Here is a 23,830-nt window from a genome sequence, read left to right on the forward strand (position 1 = left end):
TCTTATTGCCCTCTGTGGCCAACAGGTCCCTCCCTAGAAGGTTCTTCCCCCCATATCCACTTGGCCAGGTCCAGCCTACCCGCCAGGTCCACATGACCATCCTCCCGGGATCTCCCAGGGATCTGGGTCTGCCCTGAGACAGGTTCTAGGGGACCTGAGTTGTTTCTGGTCAGCAGGGCTTACACTGGTGCCTTAGACCTGAGGCTGATCAGTAGAAGACAGGCTAGACCAGAAGCTCAGCCAGGGACCCTACTGGACCACCTGCCTGCACAGACCCTTGTTAGGTGGTATCTCCAGGGCTCTGGGGCCCCTCCGCCATCACTGTTCCCACCCTAGCCATGAACCACGCAGACCTCATGCTTCCTTCGCCATCACAGAACGAATGAGTCTCTCTTTGTCCTTAGCAAGGGTTTGACTTCTGCTTTATAAAAAGCCAACTACCAGAAATAATGAACCCGGGGTCCCCGGGCTGACCGTATCACAGGCTTGATGAGGGGACAGGCAGCCCAGCGGGGTGCAAGGGAGGGATGCAGACAAAAAGTGGCAGAGGCGGTCCAATCCTTGGCAGTCACGGCTCAGCTGAGAGGAAGCCACGTAGCAGCACGCTGGGCCCTCATCACCGTCCTGGGGGCCCTTCATGGAAGGGGCAGGGAGGTTCTGGACACTTCTGGAGCATTGCTGGTCCAGACAGGAGGGACGCTCTTCTGAAGGACTTGTCCCTGAGGCCTGGGGCTCAGCTGTCACCCCCAGTGATGAGTGGTGGAGCCATAGGCTTACCCACAGGAAAGGTCACAGGATGGGGTCGGAGCCGTTCCAGTTCACCGATGCCCCCTTCCACCTATGCACAGAGTGACAGATACAGAGTTAGAGCTGCAGAGGCCCACAGAGGAGCTGCCTCTTGTCCTCACTCACCTGAAGTTCCCGTCTCAGGGGCTTTGAGGATCTCTGGTTCCACCCTCCCTACCTCGCCTCTCCACATTCACACACGAACCTACACGCTAGGCCCTTGTGAAACACAAATACACCTCGGACCCCAGAGAGCCATGGAGAAGACAGAAGCAACAGGTCATTTGTTCATTCATTCATTCATTCATCCCACAAGGGTCTACTGAGAACCTCATCCGTGCCTGGCACTGGAGGGCCCTCAGCTGATGCAAGTAGGTGATTCACATGCGCGGATCCGGCCACCTTCCAGGGGTACTGATGGTGACACTTTGAAGCACATGGGAAGACCGAGATATGGGAGAAGGCTGGAGTGTTGTCCCAGAGAAGGAGGGAGAGAGGTGGGGGCAGAGGGTGGGAAGCAGGCAAGGTGGCACACAGCACAGGACCTGAAAGCCTCGGAGGAATCTGGGCTTTGCTCAAAGAGCCACCAGAAGCCAGTAGAAGGCTGTGAGCGGCTCGGTAAAACACAGACTTGCATTTTTAAAAATTACTTCATGAAGCCTTAAGAAGCAGTGAGTACTGGGGTGCATGGGTAGCTCAGTCAGTTAAGCATCCGACTCTTGATTTTGACTCAGGTCATGATCTCCCGGTTCAGGGGTTCAAGCCCCACATCAGGCTCTGTGCTGATGATGCGGAGCCTGCTAGGGATTCTCTCTCTCCCCTTCTCTTTAACCCCTCCTCCGATCATGCATGCTTTCTCTCTCTCAAAATAAATAACAAACATTAAAAAAAAAAAAAAGCAGTGAGTATAATTTTACTGTAGCCCAGGGCTGGATACAATTTAATACTAGTTCAATTCCAAAATCAGAATTATTGGAGGTGAGACCACAAAACATCCCAAAACTTGATTTTAATACATGGCACCCTAGTGTTCTAAAACAGTGGATGGGATATTTCTGCAAGTTCTGGCACTGGCTGTATTACACATATACATACATCCTAAGGTTATATGAACTAAGAAGCAGGTGTCGCACACCTCAACAGCAGTCCTAGGGTGCAGACTTTGGGAACTGGGGTCTAGAAATGCTTTTCACAGTGTGGGGCTTGAGGAGAGAGCAGACATTTTCAAAACCTGAAGTTTGTCTTCCAACTGAAGTCAAAATCTTAACTGCCAACAGAGGAGGGTTAAAAAAAAAAAAAAAAAAAAGGAAGCTTTTCTCACTTTAATTGCACATCTGCATTGCAAAGTCCAGTATCGCTGAGATGGGAACTACTACCAGGGAGCGAACGGGTTCTCCAGAAGGAAGCCTGTTAGACTTCCCGATCGAATGCTTAGACGCACCAAGAGGTTTCGGTAGCCGTTGGCTGTAAACCCAACCTTCTCCGCCTGCATGAATAACCCAGACGCTCTCTGAATTTCTTTCTCCTCCCTTCCTCAGGCTTCCTCTCTTTGTCTTTCCTCATGTGTGTGCCTTGCTTCAACTGCCACATCAATGGCTCTGGTTTTTAGGTGGGGAGGGACGGCCCTCCCCAGGGAGTGGGATTACTTTCCTCTTGACTACGGGCAGCTTCTTGGTATCTGTAAGACTGGATTTTCCTCTGTTGAGTATTTTGCACACTTTACACTAGCCCATTCCTCTTCAAATGGGCAAAAAGATTTGTCATGTGAAGAAAAAAAAAATCTTAGTGGTAATTCTGTGTGTCTTGTTCCCGTGGAAAGGTTTAGTGTGGGAGATATTTGCACATCGTCTGTTTTGGAATGATTACTATACCGTTGTTCTCCTAGCTTCACCCAGCACACTGTGAGGACAGACAGAATCTGAGAATATAGTGCTCGTCACAGTCTAGACACGAGACACAGCCCTGCCTTGTGTGGCACATGCCGGTCGATGTCCCCAGAACTTCTTATCCAGTCTATACAGGAATGCCAAATTGCATCTTTTCGTTACAATGCTTGGCATAGAAGGCTGAAATGGTGGATAATGGCAGAAAACGTGCCAAGCCATGACCGTTACACTGCTTTAGCAAACTCGTCCTTCAAATCTAGCTCTGCGTGCTCTTCATTATTGTTGATAATGCCCTTTGATGCTGAGAGCCCACCCAAAATGGGGTTGGCTGGCTTTTTCACAGCCAACCCTGTCCGTCCTGTATGAAAGGCTGGGAGGTGCCTCTCACCAGCCGAACCGTTCGATCCCTGGGATCCATCTGGTCACAAATGCTCAGAAGTGGGTCTGGATGTGCAAAAAAGTTTGCACACATTTCTAGAAGAGGTCTTTTCTCAAGACTAATTATTGGAAGACCTACCTCAGCAAGACACATTCCAAACATTACCTGTGATGACACACATAACCCTCTTGTGCTCGTCCGCCGACCCTACCTCTTGCTCATCGTCGATCACGTCACGTGAATCGAAACGGTCAGTACCACTCGTTCCTTTGGCTGTGGGGGCACTCAGTGATTCTGTGGTGTCTGGGTGCTTTAGATTTTTTGAGCTGCTATGTGTCAGCACTGGGGCAGATCCAGAGGAATCTATTAGGTGGTCTGGGGTTGAGCCACTCTGATGGACTCCATCAGCATCATAGCATCCAATCACTGCTTGAAGAAGCACTGGGACTGCACCTGGAGACTCTTCAACATGACTGGGAGAGGTCAGGCCACTCCTAGGTAGTCAGCACCCAATGCCTGTGCTGTTTGGGACTGGAGTCGATGATGCCCCAGGGTAGCCCCTATAGGTCCAGTCAGTAGCAATGATGGCTGCAGCTCTCACCTGCACAACTGAGCAGGCTACGGGGGTAAGACAGGCTGGAAAAGCTCTGTGCTGATCACAGGCTCCAAGGGACTAGGCTGACCTATTGCGCCAAGTGGGTTATGAGTACTTCAACCATCCGCAGCAACACGACTCGGGGCTTAATTGATTCTACCATGCAACTTGAGATTTTCAGTTTTCTTTCTCTGTTCATCATATGTGCAGTTTTGAAGCATGTCAGGAAAAAGCTTTTATTGTTCCATTAAGATTTATAGGTAAGCATCAGCCTCTGTAAGTTTCTTATCAAAGTCTTGGACACTAGGGACACACCCTGAATCCAGACCCCCCCAGGAGGCGGCAGAAACGAGGTGTGGAGGAGAGCAATGCTCCACCCACAGTCTCACTCCAGGCAGGCATCACAGACCCAGATTGTGAAGGTGAAACTATTGCACAGACCACAATGGTTCCTTGCCCTAGTCGTGGCAAGAATGGGCATGGAGGTGGGGGAGTCAAAAGTACACCAGACTTCTTGTATCCCTAGAAGACCTACCCTCAGCCTGGCCCCCGCAGCCCTTCTCCACAACCCTCGCCATCCCTCCCAGTCTTCACCCCTGACTCTGATGAGCAGAGAGAGGTCCCTCCTAGGAGCTCCCAATCTGCAAATATCTCCGATCCTGGCAACATGGGGTTTGGCCTCAATGCAGGGTCACATTTGTCTGCTACTGGGCACGCCACAACAATGGTCACCGAGTCTTACAGTTCGGGGGGCGGGGCGGGGGGGTTATGTTTAGTTTTGAGGCTTTTTACAGAGGTTAACTAACTCACTGCAGCCCAGCCAACAGGGGCCAATAGTGGGGAGAGCATTAGAAGCGCCAGAGAAAAGCAGTTCAGAATTGCTAGAAAATCAGAAATGCTTTTCAACGGCAAGGGCTGAAGACACAGGATACTGTGTTTGTGTGGGGATGAATGGTTCTCCAGCAGGAAAGTCCACGGTCAATTACAAGGACCGTAAACAGAGCTCTGCATATGCAATTAGGGACTAGCAGAGAAAGGGGAGGGATGAAACGGAACCGCAGACAGTGCAGCAGGCAGAATCCCAGCTCACTCATCCAGTGTTAATTCAGGACGTAAGAGTGAGAGTTTACAGCAGGCTTGCTCAGCCTTGGACCACTGACATTGTGGACTAGGTGATTTTGTTGTGGGGGCTGTCCTGTGCATTCTGGGATGTTTAGCACCCTCCTCCCCAGCCATGATACCCAAAAATGTCTCCAGACATTGCCAAATATTCCCTGGGGCATGCAATCACCTGGCGAGGACTACTGGCTTAGGGGTTGAGCTCAGTGAAGATGCTGTGGTCCCTGGAGCTCAGGGAGGCTCAGCATCACAGAGAGGGCCCACCTCATGGCCACAAATGAGGCCCTTGCCTCCCATGGGCCATCCCTATAGAAGAGCAGCAGGTACCTGCCTCCCCACCCCGATTTTCAGCATTGATGACACTAGTGTATTTCAGCAGGGGGTTCTAGGAAGAACACCTAATAAAGCCTATAGCAGCAAGAAGAAGAGGACAGACCTGGCTTTAAAGCCCCCAGAGCTGACCAATAGAAATATACCACAGAATTCCTCTTACTCACTGTGGATTTCCAGACAAGCATCCTGTGGGCGAGTTCCCCTTCCTGTGCCCCAGCCACTGGGAGCCAGAGCACTGTGGAATGAGCCCCATAGGCTGGCTCTCACCTGTGCGCCTTGGCCTGTGCTGTGCCCTCCACCTGGAATAACCATCCCTCATCCCCGCCCCCCATTCTTCAGGATCAGATCCAGGACTCCTCCTTCCAGAAGTGTTCTCTGACCCCAAGCAGCCTGAGGGTCCTTTCTCAGCACCATGTTATCATGGGGTCTCCCTCCACCACTAGACTGGAAGCCCCTCAAGGGCAGAGCTGGTATCACTCACCTCTGTGCCCTCCAAGGCCTCTCAGTGCCAAAGCACAGGCTGCTGGGGTGCCGTTAAATGAACACACTCCTCCATGGCAGCTGCTTTTTCTGAAGCCCTGGGTGCCTGGTGGGGAAACCTTAGTCTTCGTGCACACTGCACTCTCCCTTGCCTTTGACCCAGGCAGTGACAAAGCCCTGCCCACGGACCTCGTCCTCTCTTGTCCCTCCCCCTCTGTTTCTTCCCGATTGTTCCTCCTCCCCACACCCCCACACACACATGAGCCCCTATGGTCTCCAAAGGAAAGGGATCCTTATACCCAATCAAGAGATGGGGAAACTGAGGTCTGGAGCAGAACCAACCCTCCTGGAGGTCATACAAGGTGACAGCAGCAGAGCCAGGACTCAACTGAGGTCTCCAGAGTCCCATTATGTACTCCTCCCTTGCATCATGATGTTGAGTATTCTGTGAACCCAACCACAAGGACACAATGGGCAGGGGTGTGTGCAGGTTGCATGACAGGGAATCAGAAGGGGCAGCTGGGGCCGTGGGAGCACCCAGGGAACCCTCCTTTGATGGGTGAGAGCCACTATGAAGAGGGCACCTGAGCAAGAAAGGAGTCCGCGGAGGCGTGAAGACTGGCACAGGCCCCCAGGCAGGTGGGGACACAGCTGAGGGAGTTGGGCACTCAGCTCCAGCCCCTGGAAGGCACTGTTCCCAACTGAAATTATATTTTCAATTTCTTGTCTGAGCCTCCAAATAGAAACATCTGTGGCCCAGCCCCAGGCCCTGGTTATGAGTTCTTTCCTCTTTCCTCTGGACTATTGACAACTGTTTCATTTTCTCCCGCTCTGGCTAGGCTAGAAGCTCGAGAGGTCACTCTGTGCAACTTGTTTGGAAATGACCATAAATGAGTCTGTTTTTGCTGAGATGGTTACAGAACAGCGGGAATGGGAGCGTGGAGGACAGACCCTACATTCCTGACACGAGTGGCAGCAACGGGAGACCTCCTGAGGCCGGGATGCGAGTCACACTTGAGAGCAGAGGTGGCGCAGGACCTGGGGTAGTTCGACTTAGGATCCTCTTCCCCGAAGGCAAAGCTGACAGTCTGGTCTTGTGCAATGTCGCTGTGGCAACAAAGCCAGGTGGCAGGAAATCACACTGCCCGCTCTGTGACCTTCCCCAGGGCTGGGACAGCACGGGCCTAAGCTCCAGGACCTGGGTTGTCTGTGACTCGAGGTGTGACCTGGGGCACAGACCTCCACTCTGGAAACCCCCATCTGTGAAAGGAAGGCCCACATCAGGTGGTGTTCAAGGGCCTTTCTGTGGATCTCGGCAAGTTGCCAGATGGGCCAGATGTGTGGTGTCCTCGGTGCTGGCCCGGGTGAGCATCCTTATGCTCACCTTATAAGGAGAGGTCCTTATGGGGCAACAGAGCTGGGTTTAAGGGTAGCCAGCACATCTCTCCCTGGATTAGGACAGGGTCGATCATGAACTTCTATTCAATGGTGAACTCTCTGAGAGCAAGAATCCAGTCTTATCCGGCTGTTTCTTCCATGGAGTCCAGCCCAGAAGTTCCATGAAGTTGAAGTGATGGGCCCACAGGTCTGGTCCCTCCTGTGGTAATGACCTGAGACGCGGCCTGACTTCAGGCCATGGCGCCACAGATACCCCCTTCCTGTCAGGGTGGGGACCTCCTGTGGGAAGCAGGGCTCATTCCCCAAGAGACAGGGCCCTTTCTCCCCAGGGTCTTCACTGACCTTGAAGGCCACTTTCCCAAGTTTCTCCCTTTGAGCTGTTTGAGAATCTGGGATGAAAACAAGACGCAAAGCCTTTGTAATCCAACCCCTTGGAACAGGATTCCAGGAGGCTAGGCCTGCTGTTTCCCATTATAGTGGTATGTTATCTGATGGGTACTTTGGGGGGGGGGGGTGGGAGGAAGCCAGCATTCCCACCATTCACTCACCCACTCAGCTTCTCTGAGAATAGTACTGGGGAAAACCTCACCGCATTAACTGCCCAGGTGGACCCGCCACGGTGGGACAAGTGACAGGGGAAGCAGTAGGCACAGGATGGATGCTCACACCTGGGGGAGGGGGAGAGGGAGGGGGAGGGGGCAGCCCACAGTCAGGAAGAAAGGACCCCTGGGCCAGCGTGTTACAGCAGGCCGGATGCTAGAGGGTCAGCACTTGACTTGACATCTGACTCACAAGGCAGCCAGGAAGGGTGACGGAGGGATAGGCGCTACCCTCACCGGGCACCAGAAGTTCTCAAAGTGTAGTCCGGGGCAAGCAGTGCCAACAGTTCCTGGGAACTCCCCAGAAATGTACATTCCCAGGCCCTACCTAGATCTCCTGAACCAGAACCCCTGGGGGTAGGACCCGCTGATCACACCCTCCAGGGGTGCCTGCTAAAGCCTGAGGATCACACCCTAGAGCAAATCTTCCCAGTGGGTGAACCAGAGATGGGCACGGGTGTGTCAGAGCATTGATCCACACATCCATCAAGGGGCTGGGTAGGGTCGGGGCCAACCAGAGTCCCCAGGCCAGTGCTGTGTGCTACACAATGTGTGCTACACAAATGTGATTTTTGACCTGAGACAAGGACTAGGAAACACGGCTAGATGCCTTGCCCAACCCCCATGCCCTGACAGTGAACAGGGACAGAAAAGGGAAGGGCAGGGACTCAGCCTGGACCTTACACCCCAGGCCAAGGGCTCACTCCTGGCTGCAGGCAGTGTTCCCAGTTTCCTCATCATTTCACCGTTTCGTTCCATGGCACACCACTAGAGCTGGGGTGGGTGGGGTCCTGGGAGAAGGGGACAGCTGACGGAAGAGGAAGAGGCACTCTGGGCCCTCGCTCACACTCAGATGGCTCTGGCCTGAGCTCCCTGATGGACCAGAGCTCCGAGTTATTGTTGAACACTGGACAACTAGGGCTGAGCCCAGAAAAGTCCAACCGTTGGGCCCATGGGAGGTACTGGGTGAGTCCTGCAGTGGAACCATTCTTGGGGGAAGAGGAGTTTTTCCAGATGGGGTAGCTGGAGAGGTCCCGGTGATGCTTCCCAAGCCCGGACCCCAGGAAGGATAGAGAGACAGATGGAGGGGCGCCTGGGTGGCGCAGTCGGTTAAGCGTCCGACTTCAGCCAGGTCACGATCTCGCGGTCCGTGAGTTCGAGCCCCGCGTCGGGCTCTGGGCTGATGGCTCAGAGCCTGGAGCCTGTTTCCGATTCTGTGTCTCCCTCTCTCTCTGCCCCTCCCCTGTTCATGCTCTGTCTCTCTCTGTCCCAAAAATAAATAAACGTTGAGAGACAGATGGAGGTCCTCAGGGCGGGGGAGGTGGGCGGAGCCTGTGCCTAGGGTGCGGTCCACAGCCCTGTTTGGCAGGCTCACCTGCAGGAAGGATGCCCCGTGGCCTCCCACCCGGTCCTGCAGAGGGTGCCAAGGCCAGTGTCACCTCCTTTTTCCACTGCCGCTCTTCTCTCATCACCTGGAATGAGTGGCCCTTTGTACATGAAAGGAAAGCGACCTGCATGGGCCTTTAATCCTCCCGACGAAAGAAAAGCCAGCACATGACCCCACAAGAATGCTTTGTGCCTGGCTTGGTGGGCAGGCAGGTGGACGGATGAACAGACAGACGAATGGATGGGGCATCATGAGGGTTCCCAACATCTCCCGCATCCCCTCTCTGGGGTCTCCGCTGGGAATGGGGCTCCAGTCAAGGCTCACTTGCGGGCAAGTGGGCAGCATCCCTAGGCTGCAGGCAAGCCCCCTGGATCTCAGGCGGTCAGAGCCACGGGGCCTCAGTATCGTCCACATCATCCTCCATCCCAACCCAATCATTTCATAGTCAGGGACATGAGGTTCTGCCTGAGGTCACACCGATCACACCGGGCCGCTAAGGCAATAATAATAATAGTAAGAGCTGTTTACGGAAAACCTGGTAAAGTGCTAGGTGTTCTTCACAACAAGCCTGCGCTTGGCTCGCCCGTTTTCCCTGTCTTACAGCTGACAGCGTGAGGCACAGACAGGAAGACCAACAGCTCATGGCCGGAAAGCAGAAAGACCAGGGTTCGAACTCCAGAATCCAACTCTCACCACTTGCAAGTTCTACCTCTTCCCTGGAAAGCACTGGAATCCAGGCCTCCTCTTCCCCTCCCTGTCCCCCCCACCCCCGCCCACTGCTCCCCGAAGGCCTCCAAATCATTGCCCGAAGGCTTTGTGGAGGGCCTGCCTGAGGCTGGGGGTGGCCCTCCAGAGTGCCGGTCCCAGTCCTGGGGCCTGGCCAGTGGGCTCATGAGTGAAGTGAGCCCCGACTCACCCCGAGTCTGAGCTGGACTGGAGGAGTCAAGGACCCCCACCCTGTGTCTGAGACTATAGGGCCCCTGGCCCGGGGTTCAGAGTGCCCAACCCGCACCAATAGAATGACTGGGGCTGCTCCTCTCTAATGCCGAGGGTGCTGCTGCTACAGGAAGCCATCTGTGAGCTACACGCTAGGGGCCACTGAGGAGTTGGGCCCTCTCGCCGCCCTACCTGGCGCCTTCCTATCCCCGCCCCTCCCCCTACCCGTCCTTCCTCTTGGTTGGACCTAACAGCACTTGCCACATGTGGTGGCTACCTCAAGAAGCACCTACTCACACCATCACCCCTGCCACGGGGGCATCCTCAGAAGCTGTCTGGAGACCGGTCACCTCACAGGTCACACACGTCTCCACGTGGGCCACAGAGCCCACAAGACGCTCCATACAAACAAGCCCCAGGCACTGTGTCCTTCCATTCTGCAGGGGCCCCGCCTCACCACACACTCCTGGCTGGGGAGACCCAGAAACCCACCCTCCTTCCCACAGGTCCAACCACCCCCAACCACCACACCTCCCAGCCACTCAGGTGAGGTTCCACAGCCAGAGACAGACCGGACTCACCTGGTTCTGATGCAGAGCTCGAGGGGCGGGACGAGGTCATTGTCTCTGTCCTCAGGGATGGTCTGGGTGGTGTCTGGGGGGCAGGAGAGAGAGGTGCCCGCTCATCAGCCCAGGACCCGAGCTCGGCCTACGGTCGGCACCGACAGCCCAACTCTCCGGCACCTGCCCCACTTCTCATCTCTGTGGGACCCACCCTTGTTCCCACCCATCAGTGCTCTTCTGAACCACAGCACTCTTCTCATGGCCTCCTACCTCCAGTCTTCACCCCCACCCTCCTGCCCCCTTCAGCTACCAGAAAAAGTCTTTCTCAAAACACATCTGATCTCATCACTCTCCTGCTCCAAAACCTTCCATGGCTCCTCGTTGCCTGGAGAATAGAACCCAAACTTGTCGGCATGGTATTCCAGGTCCTCTACTACGTGGTCTCAACTCCACCTTAGACCCCCCACTGCCATCAGTGTCTCAAGGCCCAGCTCTGGCCCCTCCTGTAGGAGGACCTGCCAACACATGATCTCTGATCCCCCAGTCCAGACCCGGGTCTGCATGGTTCTCTGCCCCAGGGACGTGCAAAGCCCGAGGGTGCAGGCCAGCGGGGGGGCAGCGCACCCACGGTCAGCCGGATCTGCTCCTGCTGGTTGGCCAGGCCGTCGTAGTAATACAGGTCAAAGAGCCTCTCAGCCCTCCAGTTCCTCAGGAGCTCCGGATGCAGGCTGAAGAGGACGCTGAAGTGGCTCTCACTGCACACCACCCAGATGGGGAACCTCGGAGTCTTCAGGAAGCAGCCCACCTGGAAAAGGCGGAGGGAGCGGACAGAGATGTCTGCGCCAGCACCAGGGAAAGGGCCTGAGCCTCATCCATCCAACCCCGGGGTTGGGCTGGCCTCAGAGAGACCCTGCTGGGGATCACGGCCTGCGTGCCACGCTGGGGGCCCCAGGCACCACTCCCAGACACCAGCTGGTCTCCCAGAGCCAACCCCAGCACTCTCTGGGCCTTTGCCTCACACACAGTCCTGCGAGATACCCCGGCCGGAAACCCAGGCACCCCTGCCACTTCCTCTCCCGCACCTCGCTGGTTCACAGTGCGCCCATCCTGCCTCCAAAACTCCCTCACAGCCAGCCTCTCCTCCCCAGACGATGGCCTCCGAAGCGGTTCTTCCACACCCCCAGACCACAGCCGCACCAACCTCTCACCAGCACCCCCACACGCCAGCATGGCGAGCCTCTGTGCCTCTGCTCCCACCGTCCACCACCTAGAGCACTGCTACACGGGTCCTCCCCTGCCGGGTCCTGCGTCGCCCACGTTACCCAAGCAGGGAGCACGAATCACCTCCTTGTAGCTCCCGGGCGGGGGGGTTACCAGGTACTAGGTCCCAGGTACCCGCCTTCTCTCCTACAGTGCGTCACTGCCTCACAGCGAAGTGCCGGCCTGCCCTGCACACTGGACTATATACCCCTAGCAGCAAGGGCAGAGGTTCGAGGTCAACATCAGCAAATGTTTGACAAATGAAGGTCCTCATGCATGAAGTGGATCTTCAACCAGGTAGGACTTTACCTTGAAGGCAGGTGGGCTTAGAGCCCCAGGGGGAAGGGAAAGAGGGCCTCTGGGCGAGGAGTAGGGAGGGGATGCCAGGAAAGATGTCCGGAGACACCCGGGGGCTAGCAGGGCATTTGGGAAAGAACACAGGGGAAAGGGAGGATGAAGGCTGGCACTTTCTGATGAGAGACTCCTTTGGAAAGCTCCCCACAGAGACTTCCATGGCAGAGGGGTGTTCGGGAAAGGCAGATACGATGGAACGTGCCTTACACCCTCAGCGCTGCTGCTGTTCCGCCAGCAAAGGGCAGAGAAGTGGCAAGAGCTCCCCGCAAAGTCCTGCTCAGGTGCCCGGCTGGCTCTGCCCCTCGGACCAGCCATCCTTATGTGTGCTCTCTCCCGGTCACCTGTGACTCCCTTGAGCGGCACCTCTCCCCCACCCCGGGCCCAGGTTTATTCAGCTCTGCACACGCCACGGGCCAGGCTGATTCTGGCCTAATCCCCACCAGCCCCAGGGAGATGTTTGCATGCTCAGGTATTTACAGCCACAGCCTGCGGATTAAGGAAAGAATGGGAATTATTTTTCCAGTGGGGAGAAGGGCATACTTTCTCTGGCCTGTCACAGAAGAGTGGCCGAGCGGTCTTCCTGGGGCCTCTTGGAGCCGTCCTGGGAGCTGGCTTTGGGCTGGGGTGTCTCGGACAGGGGGGCTGTGCTCACAAGGCCCTGAACCGGGTCCCTGGTGAAAGGCTTGCCCATAAACAGCCGTCTCCTCCAAAGGGTGGGAAGGCGATCTTTACAATGCACTCGTTTTCCCATTTTCCAGGCGTCCCGCCCCACCCCCACCTGGCCAGTAGGGCTCTCACCCTGGCCCCTTGTGACATTAAAATGTGACTACAGAGCTCGCTCGTTGGTGGATGCGGGGGAATTAGATGCCTTAGAGGACGTGGCCGGACGTGCCTAAACCCCACTGCAAACTTGGCTCCTGTTCCAGGCTCAAAAGAGGCTTTTCTGGCAAGGGCATCACCTCGAACAGGGAGCCTTCTTGGGGACTCACGGCTCATTCACTGCAGGAAAAAGAACCATGCAACCTGCCAGGGGGCAGGTGTCTACATAATCAGCCACCCTGAATTTTCCAGCAGAGGGACAAAAGGGCAGCTTGCCATTTATTTATTCAACGGTCAAAAGATTACAGACAAAAAAGCTGCCCAGAGACTTTATAAATGAGTTTTCTCATTCAGGAGCCCCTTCCAAGTGGGTGACATTTTCCAAAGATGAAATTCACTTCCTGTGGGTTTGGAGGTAGCTGACCAAAGGCTTGGGGTGAGGAGTGAGGCTGGGGGGCACATTTCCCTCAGTACAGTCTGAGGCTTTCTCCTGGTGGGTAGACGTAGTACAGCGAACATTCAGCACAGTTAGGAATCACTTTTAAAGGGGGATTCTTCAATCTTTTGCAAGGGTGAGGTGAGCGAATGCCCCACCCCCATCCGTGGACTGCCAGCTTAAAAGCCCTGATTCAAAAGAACCAACATCTGATTAATGGCAGGGTTGCTGTCTGTCATCTCTAAGGGTAACTGTCATTCAACCTGACACACTCTGGTCCTAGGCACCACGTTCGACAGTGGGGGTACAGTAACGAAGGAAGCAGCAACCCTCTTGTCCTTATGGGGCTCACCAGGTTAACGGGGAAGACAGACAGTAACCAAACAATCATCCAGACACATCTGCACTGCATTTCACTGAATCTAAGATGCCATTGAAGTTGCCATTATATTTTGTTTCACTAAGAAAGAAAGCAAGCTGGCACTTGAAGTCTGACACACCATCGACTGCATTAATGCATCAAAATCTCGGAAATGTTCAAATGTGCACAAAGTTTGCATCTCAAGGGGCACCTGGGTGGCTCAGTTGGTTAAGCGCAACTTGGGCTCAGGTGATGATCTCACAGTTGGTGGGTTCGAGCCCCGCATCTGGCTCTGTGCTGACAGCTCAAAGCCTGGAGCCTGTTTCAGATTCCGTGTCTCCCTCTCTGCCCCTCCCCTGCTCATGCTCTCTCTCTCTCTCTCTCTCTCTCTCTCTCTAAGATAAACAAACATTGAAAATAATTTTTAAAAATTTTTTTAAAAAGTTTCATCGCAAAAGCAATGAAACGTGACACTTTGAACCAAGAAGAGGCCCCTCCGGGAAAGAATTGAGATTCTACAGTGGAGAATGACAAGGTAGCAGGGGACTGTAAGAGCAGACCCCTATTTAGATGGAGTGGTTAGGTCAGGAAAGCCTTCCCTTAGGAAGTGACAGTTAAGTCAAAATGTGAAGGGAAGAAAAAGCAGGGGCAAGTCTCATAGGGTCTTGTAAGTTGTGGGAAGTTTGGGATTTCAGTCTGCATTAGTTTGCTCAGGCCGCCATAACAAAGTGCCACAGACTGGGTGGCTTCAACAGCAGAAAGTTATTTCCTCATGGTCCTGCAGGCCGGAGGTACCAGATCGGGGTGTCACAGGGCTGGTTTCCCCGGAGACCTCTCGCCTGGGCCTGCAGCGGGCCGCCTCCTCCCTACGTCTTCACGTGCTCTGCCCTCGTGTGTGTCTATGTCCTAAACCCCTCTTCTTACGAGGATACTAGTCAACTGGATTAGGGACCACCCTAATGACCTCATCTTAACGTAATCACTTCTCAAAAGCCCTCTTTCCAAATCCAGTCACATTCTCAGGCTCTGAAGGTTAGGACTGCAACGTGCCAACTTGTGAGGGGACACAAGTCAGCCCTGAACAGTTTCAGAGGATTGGAAAACCACTGACAGGTGGAAAGCAAAAGAATGATGTCATTCAATCTTCTAAAGATCACACTGGCTTCAGTGAAGGGACAGAACTCAGGGCGGGGGGGGGGGGGTGGCGGTGGGGACAGGGGCCAGAGGTGTCACTGGTGTCTAGATCAGCGATACTGGTGGCTTGGACCATGGTAGAAATGGACGGACTGGAAAAACAACTTAGGGCAGGAGCCACATGACCTTGTGATGGGTCAGCCATGCTCCAGGGTTTGAATTAGTGAGTGGATGGTACTATTTGCGGAGCTGGGGAAAATGGGAGGAGGCTGCAGCCGGCAGAGCCTTCCCCGCCAAGCTCAGTCTTTGCTCAGATCCCTTCGTGAAGGCAGCAAGGCACCTGCCCTACAGGGCATGGGAGAAGCACTAAAGTTAAACTTCTGGTCCCATGCTGTCCTTTCCTGGACTGCCAGTCCCCCACTGCCACAATCACCATGAGCCAGGAGGGGCTGGCCTTCCAACTACAGCTCGACAATGCGGTGCAGCCCACATTTGTGAGCTCGAGGGCAGGAAGAATGAGGTGCAAGTCAGATAGGCACGACCAGCCCACTGGGGTCATGGAGAGCCGATGGGGGTCCAGAACACAGCCGGGCTGTGGCAAGAGGCTGGCTAGTTCAGCAGGGGGTGCTTGGCCCAGAGCTTCCTCTGCTTCCCCCCAGACACACCAGGGTGTGGGCATCTAATAAGCTCACCAATAGGCAGGACTGCCCTACCCTCCAGCCCCCACATATTCAGTAAGGGTCTTAGAACCTCCCAGCCAGAGGCTGCACTGAGAAGCCCAGGACAGGCTGAATGACAGTCAGGCCCAGTTCTGCCATCTGGGAGAGAAAGCCTTCCTTAAAGAGCTTGCAGCCTCAAGGCAGAGGAGCAAATCCCCCTTGCTGCAGGGAGATACGAGCCCCAGGCTTCAGCCAAGCATATAACAGCAGAGGGGCATCCGTGTGGATTCAAAAATCCGGATCCTTGTAGGGCCTGAATTTCTTCAATCAGCAATTTATTCCAAGGGAAAGACGACCCCCCAATTGATGTTCCCATCAATTATCCTCCACAGACCGAAGGAAAATAGTTTACTTTTTGACCAACGCCCTCAACACAAGAATGAAACCAGGGCTCATGGTAAGCCTGGGGATTCCATGAGCCTGGCCAAGGTTACCTTTCTCAGCCCATGGAATTTCGGGCTAAATGCTTTCAGAGCCCACCCAGGGATGCTCAGGGGCCCTGGTGCTTCTCATGGGCCACGTAGCCACATTCCTGGGCTCCCTCCTGACACCAGCAAATCAGGGAGGGAGCCCTATCATTTTTTTCTCCCTAAGTCTTTGGAAGCCACAGGTTGGCCTCCTGTCCGTGGGAGAAGGGGTGTCACCCAGAGAGGGAATCTGGACGTGCAGCCATGCCACATGGCCCATTAGCAATGGGACAGGATACCTGACCCTGTGGTCATGCAGGAAGAGCACCACGAAATCAACCAGAGAACAATGTCTTCTCTGAAGACACGAAAACTGATGTTCAGACAAGGTCCAGCGGTAGGCTAGACAGGAACCCAGGGCCCGGTGGCCCTGCCCACCCTATAGACATACGGTCACCCTACCCTGCCCAGCTTTGCCTCGGGCCCAGCCCTTTCCAGGACCCTGGCTGCAGGGAGAGGGGAGGGAAAGGGACTAGTACACTAGCAAATACATGGGTGGCCTGTTAGGGGTTGAATTGTGCCCTCCACAAAAATATGTTGAGATCCTAGCCCCCAGTACTTCAGAGTGTGACCTTATTTGGAAATAGGGTTGTTGTAGATGTAACCAATTAAGCGGAGGTTAGTGGAGTAGAGTTGGGCCCTTAGCCCAACATGACCGACATCCTTCCTTCTAAGAAAAGGAGGAGGCCCACGGAGAGAAGATGGCCACATGACGACAGGCAGAGATTGGCATGATGAATCCACAAGCCAAAGAATGCCAAGAGTTGTCAGAAAATGGCAAAAGCCAGAAGAGAGGAGGATGGATTCTCTCAGTAGCTTTCAGCAGGGACACGGCCCTGCCAACGCCTTGATTTTGGACTTCGTCGGGGAGAACTTCTGCTCCCGGACAATCTCTACTGTTTTAAGCACCCATTTTGTGGTGCTTTGTTGTGGCAGCCCTGGGAAACTACGACATGGCCGAAGAGCTCAAATCCCCTGTCCCCGGAGAAGACCCCATCCCAACACCTGCCCGCCCCCCCCCCCCACATACACACACGTGTGCGTGTGCGTGACATCTGCACCCACTCTGGCCCACGATCACACTATAAATCCCCAGGAGTCCCTTTGAAACAACCTTTCCCAGAAGATGGTATCGGCTGCCTTTGGGGGTAATTACGTGCCTATACTCGATAGCAGTGAAGCTATACTGCTTTCCAAACCCGCTGTGATTGAGCCTGGACCAAACTCTGACCAGCTCTGGCACCTGAAGTGGAACTTCTTCCCCCCCCCCCCCCCCCCCCCCCGTTTTCCTTCTCACCCGTCCCAGGGAGCCGGGCCCTTCCGTCTCCAGAGACCTGAGCCGCCGGTACCTGGCACACGTTGTAGTGCTCAAACAGAGATAGGAATCCGATGTCACTGCGCGCAGCAATGCCTTTCAGCAGTGTGATGTTCCCGTTCCCAGAATCTAGCTCAACCACATCGTTGAAAACATTGGACACCGCTTTCCCGGTCAGGAGCAGATTGACAAGTTCCTGCAGATTAAAGAAAGAGGGAGGGTTTGTCCAGGGGAGGTCGGGAACAAGAGAAAAGGGGTGGAAGAGGAAGGCAAGCAAGGAGGGAGAGAGACCAAAATTACAGGGGGCTGGGACTGAGTTCCTACGAGCCCTCGGGAAAGCTGCCAGCAGCCCCAGCCGAGGGATTCTAGGAGCGCATTGATCTTTACTCCATAGGCTTTCATTGAGTGCCAGCTGTGCACAGGACCCTGTCCTCAGCTCTGGGTGGCAGCAGGGGAGTGGGGGTTGTCCTGTCAGGAGGGAAAGAATGGCTCATGACCTCAGGTGTCCGGTCTAAGCGGGGATCAGGTGTGTCCCTGCACGGCTGAAGCACAATGTAGGATGTGACCAGGGCTATAAAAACGTGTGCATGGCACACTCCAGGGCCAGGCACACATGGGACCACATGGCTGAGTCACAGCCACTTTGTGGAGAAACCACATTTGGGTGGGGTCGTGAAGGATGGCATTTTTTTTCCTAAACTTCTTTTATTTTGAAGTAACTTTAGATTCAGAAGGATTTGTAAAAATAGCACAGAGAGTTCCTGTGCACCCTTCACCCAGCTTCCCCCAGTGATAACATCTTACACGACCAGAGCCCGTTATCAGCAGCAGGAAGTGGACAATGGTATGCAGCACCAGTAACTCGGCTCCAGGCCTGATCTGGAGCTCACCAGTGATGGTGGGGTCTTCGAAAAGGGAGGGAGAGTGGAGGGCGGCAGAAGCAGAGAGGTGGAGGCGAGGAGCCCCAGTCTGGGTTCTGGCTCTGTCTCCGCCATCATCGCCAGGGTGGCATCACATGTTCAGCAGCCATGCGACTTGTGCCGCACAGCCAACAGGTCGACATTCCCACTGACCCCAGAACCGGGAAACGGGGACGTGTGGAGCCCTGTTCCTCCGGCAGTCTCCTTCAGCCAGTGTCCCCTGCATCAAGGTGGCAGGAAGCGCTCTTCCTTAAGCAAGGCAGCGAGGGGTCCAACCCCCTGTGAGGAATGGGGACACTGGGGCTCGTAGACGGGAAAGCATTTACCCAGGCCCCACGGCTAGTTAGTGACAGCGCTGGACTTCTGTCCACATTTTCCGGCTCCCTGCCTGGTGTCCTTCCCTCGCCCCTCACTTGTTACCCTCAGGGTACCAGCTGGCTGCTAAAGATCCCAGAAGGGCGGCCGCTGAGTGTCTGCTGCACCCCTGGAGAAAGAGCTGAGTGAGCCCAGCCTCAGCACCTGGGCAGGCTGGACCCTCTGCGTCACCCACCCTATCTGCTCTGGAGTGCCTATAAGGCCAGCAGGCGGCCATCGCCCCCATGCTACTTGGGAACGGCCAGAATAGCCCTTTCCCAGCATAAACTTTGGAGGTGAGAGTTCACAGGAGTGTTTTCCCCTGAACTGTAAAAGCCACGCTCCCGTTAGTAAATCCCTCCGTCAACACCAAGACCCCTGCCCTGGTGGCAGTAAAAGACGTCCCCTCTGATGGCCAGAGAGCGAACCCCATTGGAGGCACATAGCAAAGGGGCCCCATTGTGTCCTTGCAGAGGAAACGAGAAAAAATTTGGAGGAAATGTCTGCTCTGAGATACTGTACCTCAGGGGCAGTGGCCGCTAGGAAAGGCACGGCCTTTTTCAGATGGGTTCAAGTATTCCCATCTGGTTTTCAAGGAGAAGTAAAAGGCCCCTGCACCCCATCTGTGTCCAACCTTCCTCAGAGCAGAAGGCCCTCTTGAAATGAGGGAAAAGGGGCGACACACGGCTCCCTGCCCCAAGTCTCAAAATCATGCAGTGGCAAAGCTCAGTGGTCATGTAGCCCCTTGCTACTCAAAGTGTGGTCCATGGACCAGCAGCATCACCTGCTCTGAGAAGCCTGTTAGAAATTCAGAACCTCAGACCCCGGGCTGGACCCATCGAATCTGAGCCCGCTCTTCAACAAGCCTCCCGGGGCAGGGCTCATATACACATCAGAGTTTAAGAAGCACTGGTCTAATCCAAACTCCTCATGCTACAAATGAGGAAACTGAGGCTTGGGGAGGGGAAGAAAATCAGCCCAGCTCATTTGTGTGTGAAACCGTGAACACAGCTCAGAACTAGCCAGATTCTGGTCTGGCATCCTCTGAGCTCTGCTTGAGTGCCCACCCTTGGTCACATCTCTCTTTCCCTGCTGAGGGGGAAACTCCCACAGAGAAGGCAGGCACCCAGAGGGGGCACTGGGCCATCCCGGATGGCCACTTACCCTGAGGCCTTTCTCTAGGAAGGTGGGCATCAGTCAACCCCATAGTCCCTCGGGTTGCCGGCACAAACTGCAGCTCTGGAGCTGGCCCCTGCACAGTACCCAGGTGTTTGCAGAGATGGCACAAGTGAGCCAGGACCGTCGGGACAAGGTCCTCGTTTGGGCCTGAGCAATTCTGCCCAGCCTGTCTGTGCTACACATGCTGTTCCCGTGTGCGTCGAGGAGCAGATATAACGATGGCCCGGGGGCCACTCTGGGAGGCCTGGCCATGCCGAGAAAGGCACAGATGGAAGCCAGGAATAACATCTAGCTCCCAGTCCTGATGCTCACTGAAAGGATCACGAACAGATCTCTTCTCTGGTATCGCCACATATCTGGGAGCATCGATGATAAGCAACTGTGCTAAGGGACCCCCTGCTCCATCAGGCCCCCCGAGGGCCCCTTTGTGAGGCTGCAGAGGGGAGGGTTATTGCCAGGACGATGTCCTGTGCAAACATAAAGGGTGCCATGGCCCTCATCTCCCCAGCTGGCCCAGAGCCCCCGATGTGCCCCCGGGGCTCTGGCTGGGGCTCTGGGCTATGCAGCGCCTGGCTGTGTCCCCAGCCCCTCTTGCACCCCCTGCGGTGCCAAGCACACAGGTCTGGTGCAGCAAGCTCTCCAGAAGTGGAAGCTGAACTGAGTGGCCTTTCTAGGTCTCCATGACAGTGAAGCCCAAAAGAGGCTGGCACATGAGAGCCGCTTGGGGGAGGGGGGAGGTGGGGGGAGGAGGGGAGCTGGCACGGGCAAAGAAAGAAGGGAGGAGGAAGGAAAAGAAGCACCCAGCTGCCCGGCGCCCCACTGCACCCCCTACCTGGGTGCAGTATCCATGTGCTCCAATCAGGTGGCTGGTGGGGACGTCGAAGTCCTGGCGAACCCTGGAAAACACAGAAGGGATGGTATTAGGATGCCTCTGCCTGACGCTCCTGGGCAAGCCTCACCGGGTGAGCTCCGGGTCTGGGGGGAAGCCAGGACTCCTCAGTTCACACTCACTCTGCTCTGGGCAGCGGCCTCCGTGCTGGCTTCACCAGGGCCACTGCCGACACGGAGGATGGCGACAGAGGAGTGACACGGCAGAAAGGTCCCTGCAATTGGAATCCAGCGTCCTGCTTTCACATCCCAACTGTTGCTTACTAACAGTGGGGGCAGGGACATCCCGGTCCATCTCTGGGCATCTGTCTGCGAGTCTGTTCAGTGGCAGCAACAGTCTCTAATGCCTGCTTGAGTCCTGAGACAGTAACTGCCACCGCCTGGGCACAGACCCTGTACCCCATACTACCATTATTCCTCCAACCCCTAGAACAAACCAAGGCTTTGAGAATACTGACTTGCCCGGGGCACTTGGCCATGGGCTTATGGAGCTGGTGGAGGACCCAGAAGCCAGTCTTGGAGGCCTGTGCTCCCCTGACCCCAGGTTACCACAGTGGCTCTACCCTCAGAAGGGGGCCCCTAAAAGGCAGGAGGTGAAAAGCCCCTTTGCCGAAACACATCCCTTGAACTGGAAGAAACCGACTTCTAGGGCTGTATGGAGCTGGAAACCAGGTGTCATTGTCAGCAGTGACTCTGTCATACACGGGGCCAGCACCAGGAGGCAACCCCACCCCTCCATGAATCTCAAAGCTCTCCTACCATCTAGAAAGCCCACCACTAGGACACAATTCCTTTCACCTACCCCCACCTAAATCCTCCAGGAGACTGTCATTGTCCACCAGAACCGCGGATGAGCAAAGAGGAAAGGAGCCGTCATCTATGGAACGTGTCCGGGGATGCTAATTTCAGCCTCGTCCCCGGTGAAGCAAGAATGACTATATTTTACAGGCATGGAAAGTCCCAGCACGGCATCGCTGGGGGTGACACGAGGCTGCTGCACAGGCCCCGGGGCTTGCTGCCAGCCCAGCACCGTGCCCGAGGCCCGGCCTGCCTCCTCCGGCCCCACCCCAAAGAGACCACAGACAGACCGCCCAGAGGAAAGGGCTCAGCAATCGCGATGTTTGTTTTCCCTTTTAGTGCAAGAGAAGAGAAACCTGGTCTCAATTTTATGCTTTAAATCTAAGATCTGCCGAAAGTCCACAAACCTAAACCACTCTGGCCCCTGTATCTTTCCCAAACGAGTCTAGAAACTCAAGCTCCATGACCTTTGTAGGAGAAAACGCTTTCTTGTGGTTTTTAATAACCATGGCCAAATGGGGATGCTTTGCGGTCCACATGGGCAGATGGGCTGGGGTTGGCCCTGCAGGGGCCCAGCGGAGAAGCACGGAGGCCTGGGGGTCCTGGGAACGGCCAGGGAGGCTCACCCACCACAGACAGCCCAGCAGGCCTGGGAAGGAGCAGGCTGGGGCGCCAAATGGCCGCGGGCAGCGCTCGACTGGCGCTAGCTCAGGCAGAAGAATTGATGGAAACGCTCTCTGCAGCATATATGGGCATCTTCTGAAGAGAAGAAAATAACCTCAAAGGAGCCCTGGGTGGACCGATAAGCATCGCTGGCCCCAAGCCAGCCTGAAGCTTTCAGAAGCGGTCTGATCTTCATAATCTCACAGCCTCGTGCTCACCCAGCGGGTCTGAGAGCCTGCGTCAGCTGAGCACAGGGGTACAGGCGGAAAGGACAATGGGAGGAAATGGTAATTGCATCCTTAGGTGCAAACACGATGGGAAATTCAGGAGTGAGCACGGAGCTTGAAAGGGAGGAACGTCTGCATTTCACATTAGGGCGTTCAGGAGACGCCAGGGAGCAGCTTAGGGCTTAAGAGATTTACAACTTTGGCAAATCTAGATGCCCAGACCTCCCTCTAGGGGAAATCCCTGGAGAGCTGAGTGTCAGGAGTCCTTGAGCAAAGGAAAAACGGCTTCTGCTCTGCCCAGAGACAGGGCAATTCAAAGGGTAGGGCCATCACCAGGCCCGAGTTCCAGCCCCGGCCTGCGGTGTGGTGGCAAACCTCTCCTCTCCAGCCTCAGTATCCCCTTCTGTGACATAAGGGACTTGCATGCACCAGATGAATGGTGTCATGGGCTGAACTGTGCCCCGCACCCCCCCCAAAACTGTGCCCCGCCCCCCCCCCCCAATTCATATGTTGAAGCCCTGACCCCAGTACCTGAGAATGTGGCTGCATTTGGAGACAGGACCTTTAAAGGAGTGATTTAAGTTCACTGAGCCCATTAGCGTAGGCCCTGACCCAAACTGACTGGTGTCCTTTCAAGAAGAGGAAACTTGGACACACAGAGGGACACCAGGATGCATCCTGGCAGGGAAAACACCATGTGAGGACACAGAAGGTGGCAGCCACCTACAGGCCCAGGCGAGAGGCCTCAGAGGAAACCATCCCTGCTCACGCTTTGATCTTGAACTTCCAGATTCCAGAGCTGTCAGTTCCTACTCTTTAAGCCACCCAGGCTGTGGCATTTTGTTACAGCAGCTCTAGCAAACTAACACAAGTGGCCCCCAACATCTGTTTGGACTCAGAGCTCTCTCTTCCAGTGACATCTTCTAGGCAGAAGCCAAATACATGAGCTACTCCGAAAGCATCCCATCCTTCTCCTTCTCCTAGCCTCTGGGGCCCCTCTGGGGTACCCCCAGGTGTCCAAGGCATGCAGTGTCCTGGGAGCAGGGGCTGAATCAAAGGAGGGGCTGCCTGAGCTCTGAGGCTCCCACACTTTCTGGGCTTCTGAGCCACAAGCAACGATGAGCCCTTCCGTGGGATTGATAACCATTCCAGTCTAATAGGCAGGCTGTCCCTTCCACAGGCTACCTGAGGACTGGACAAACGCTGGGCCCTAAAGTAATCCTGCACAGTCTGGGGACACAGGTGCCAGGAGCAGGGAGAAGCCAGGGCTTGATGAAGTCTGCCCCCTGAGGCGGTTGCGCACTGGGGACCCCTTCAGGGAGGAGCCTACCTGGGTTCTGGATTCCAAGAAGCACCGTCTAGGAGAAGCCTGAATGGACTTGCCCAGGGCAGGGAACCTTAGGAGGAGGGGCTCAGCCCTAACTGCCCTACCACTGACCTCTTCAGTGTTCTGAGAGCAGAGGGCAAGACCCTGG

The 23,830-nt window shown here is 55.2% G+C and overlaps 1 protein-coding gene and 1 pseudogene across 3 annotated transcripts in view; both read right to left on the reverse strand.

The window, feature by feature from the left end:
- Positions 1 to 405: 405 nt before the first annotated feature.
- MINDY4 (MINDY lysine 48 deubiquitinase 4) overlaps positions 406 to 23,830 on the reverse strand; it is a 110,463-nt gene continuing 87,038 nt past the window's right edge. For all 3 annotated transcript variants that reach the window (XM_025930043.2, XM_086693301.1, XM_086693304.1), the window contains exons 14-18: positions 20,612 to 20,675; positions 17,361 to 17,522; positions 11,086 to 11,266; positions 10,480 to 10,552; positions 406 to 838 (exon numbers count right to left, since the gene is read on the reverse strand). In XM_025930043.2, the coding sequence (XP_025785828.1) occupies positions 790 to 838; positions 10,480 to 10,552; positions 11,086 to 11,266; positions 17,361 to 17,522; positions 20,612 to 20,675 (529 nt within the window). In that variant the 3' untranslated portion in view covers positions 406 to 789. The remainder of the gene's footprint in view (positions 839 to 10,479; positions 10,553 to 11,085; positions 11,267 to 17,360; positions 17,523 to 20,611; positions 20,676 to 23,830) is intronic.
- Positions 2,587 to 4,047, reverse strand: LOC112866797 (oxysterol-binding protein-related protein 9 pseudogene; annotated as a pseudogene).

Source organism: Puma concolor, chromosome A2 (genome assembly GCF_028749965.1).
Source record: "Puma concolor isolate L17-30 chromosome A2, mPumCon1.1.hap2, whole genome shotgun sequence".
In the NCBI taxonomy this organism is placed as follows: domain Eukaryota; kingdom Metazoa; phylum Chordata; class Mammalia; order Carnivora; family Felidae; genus Puma; species Puma concolor.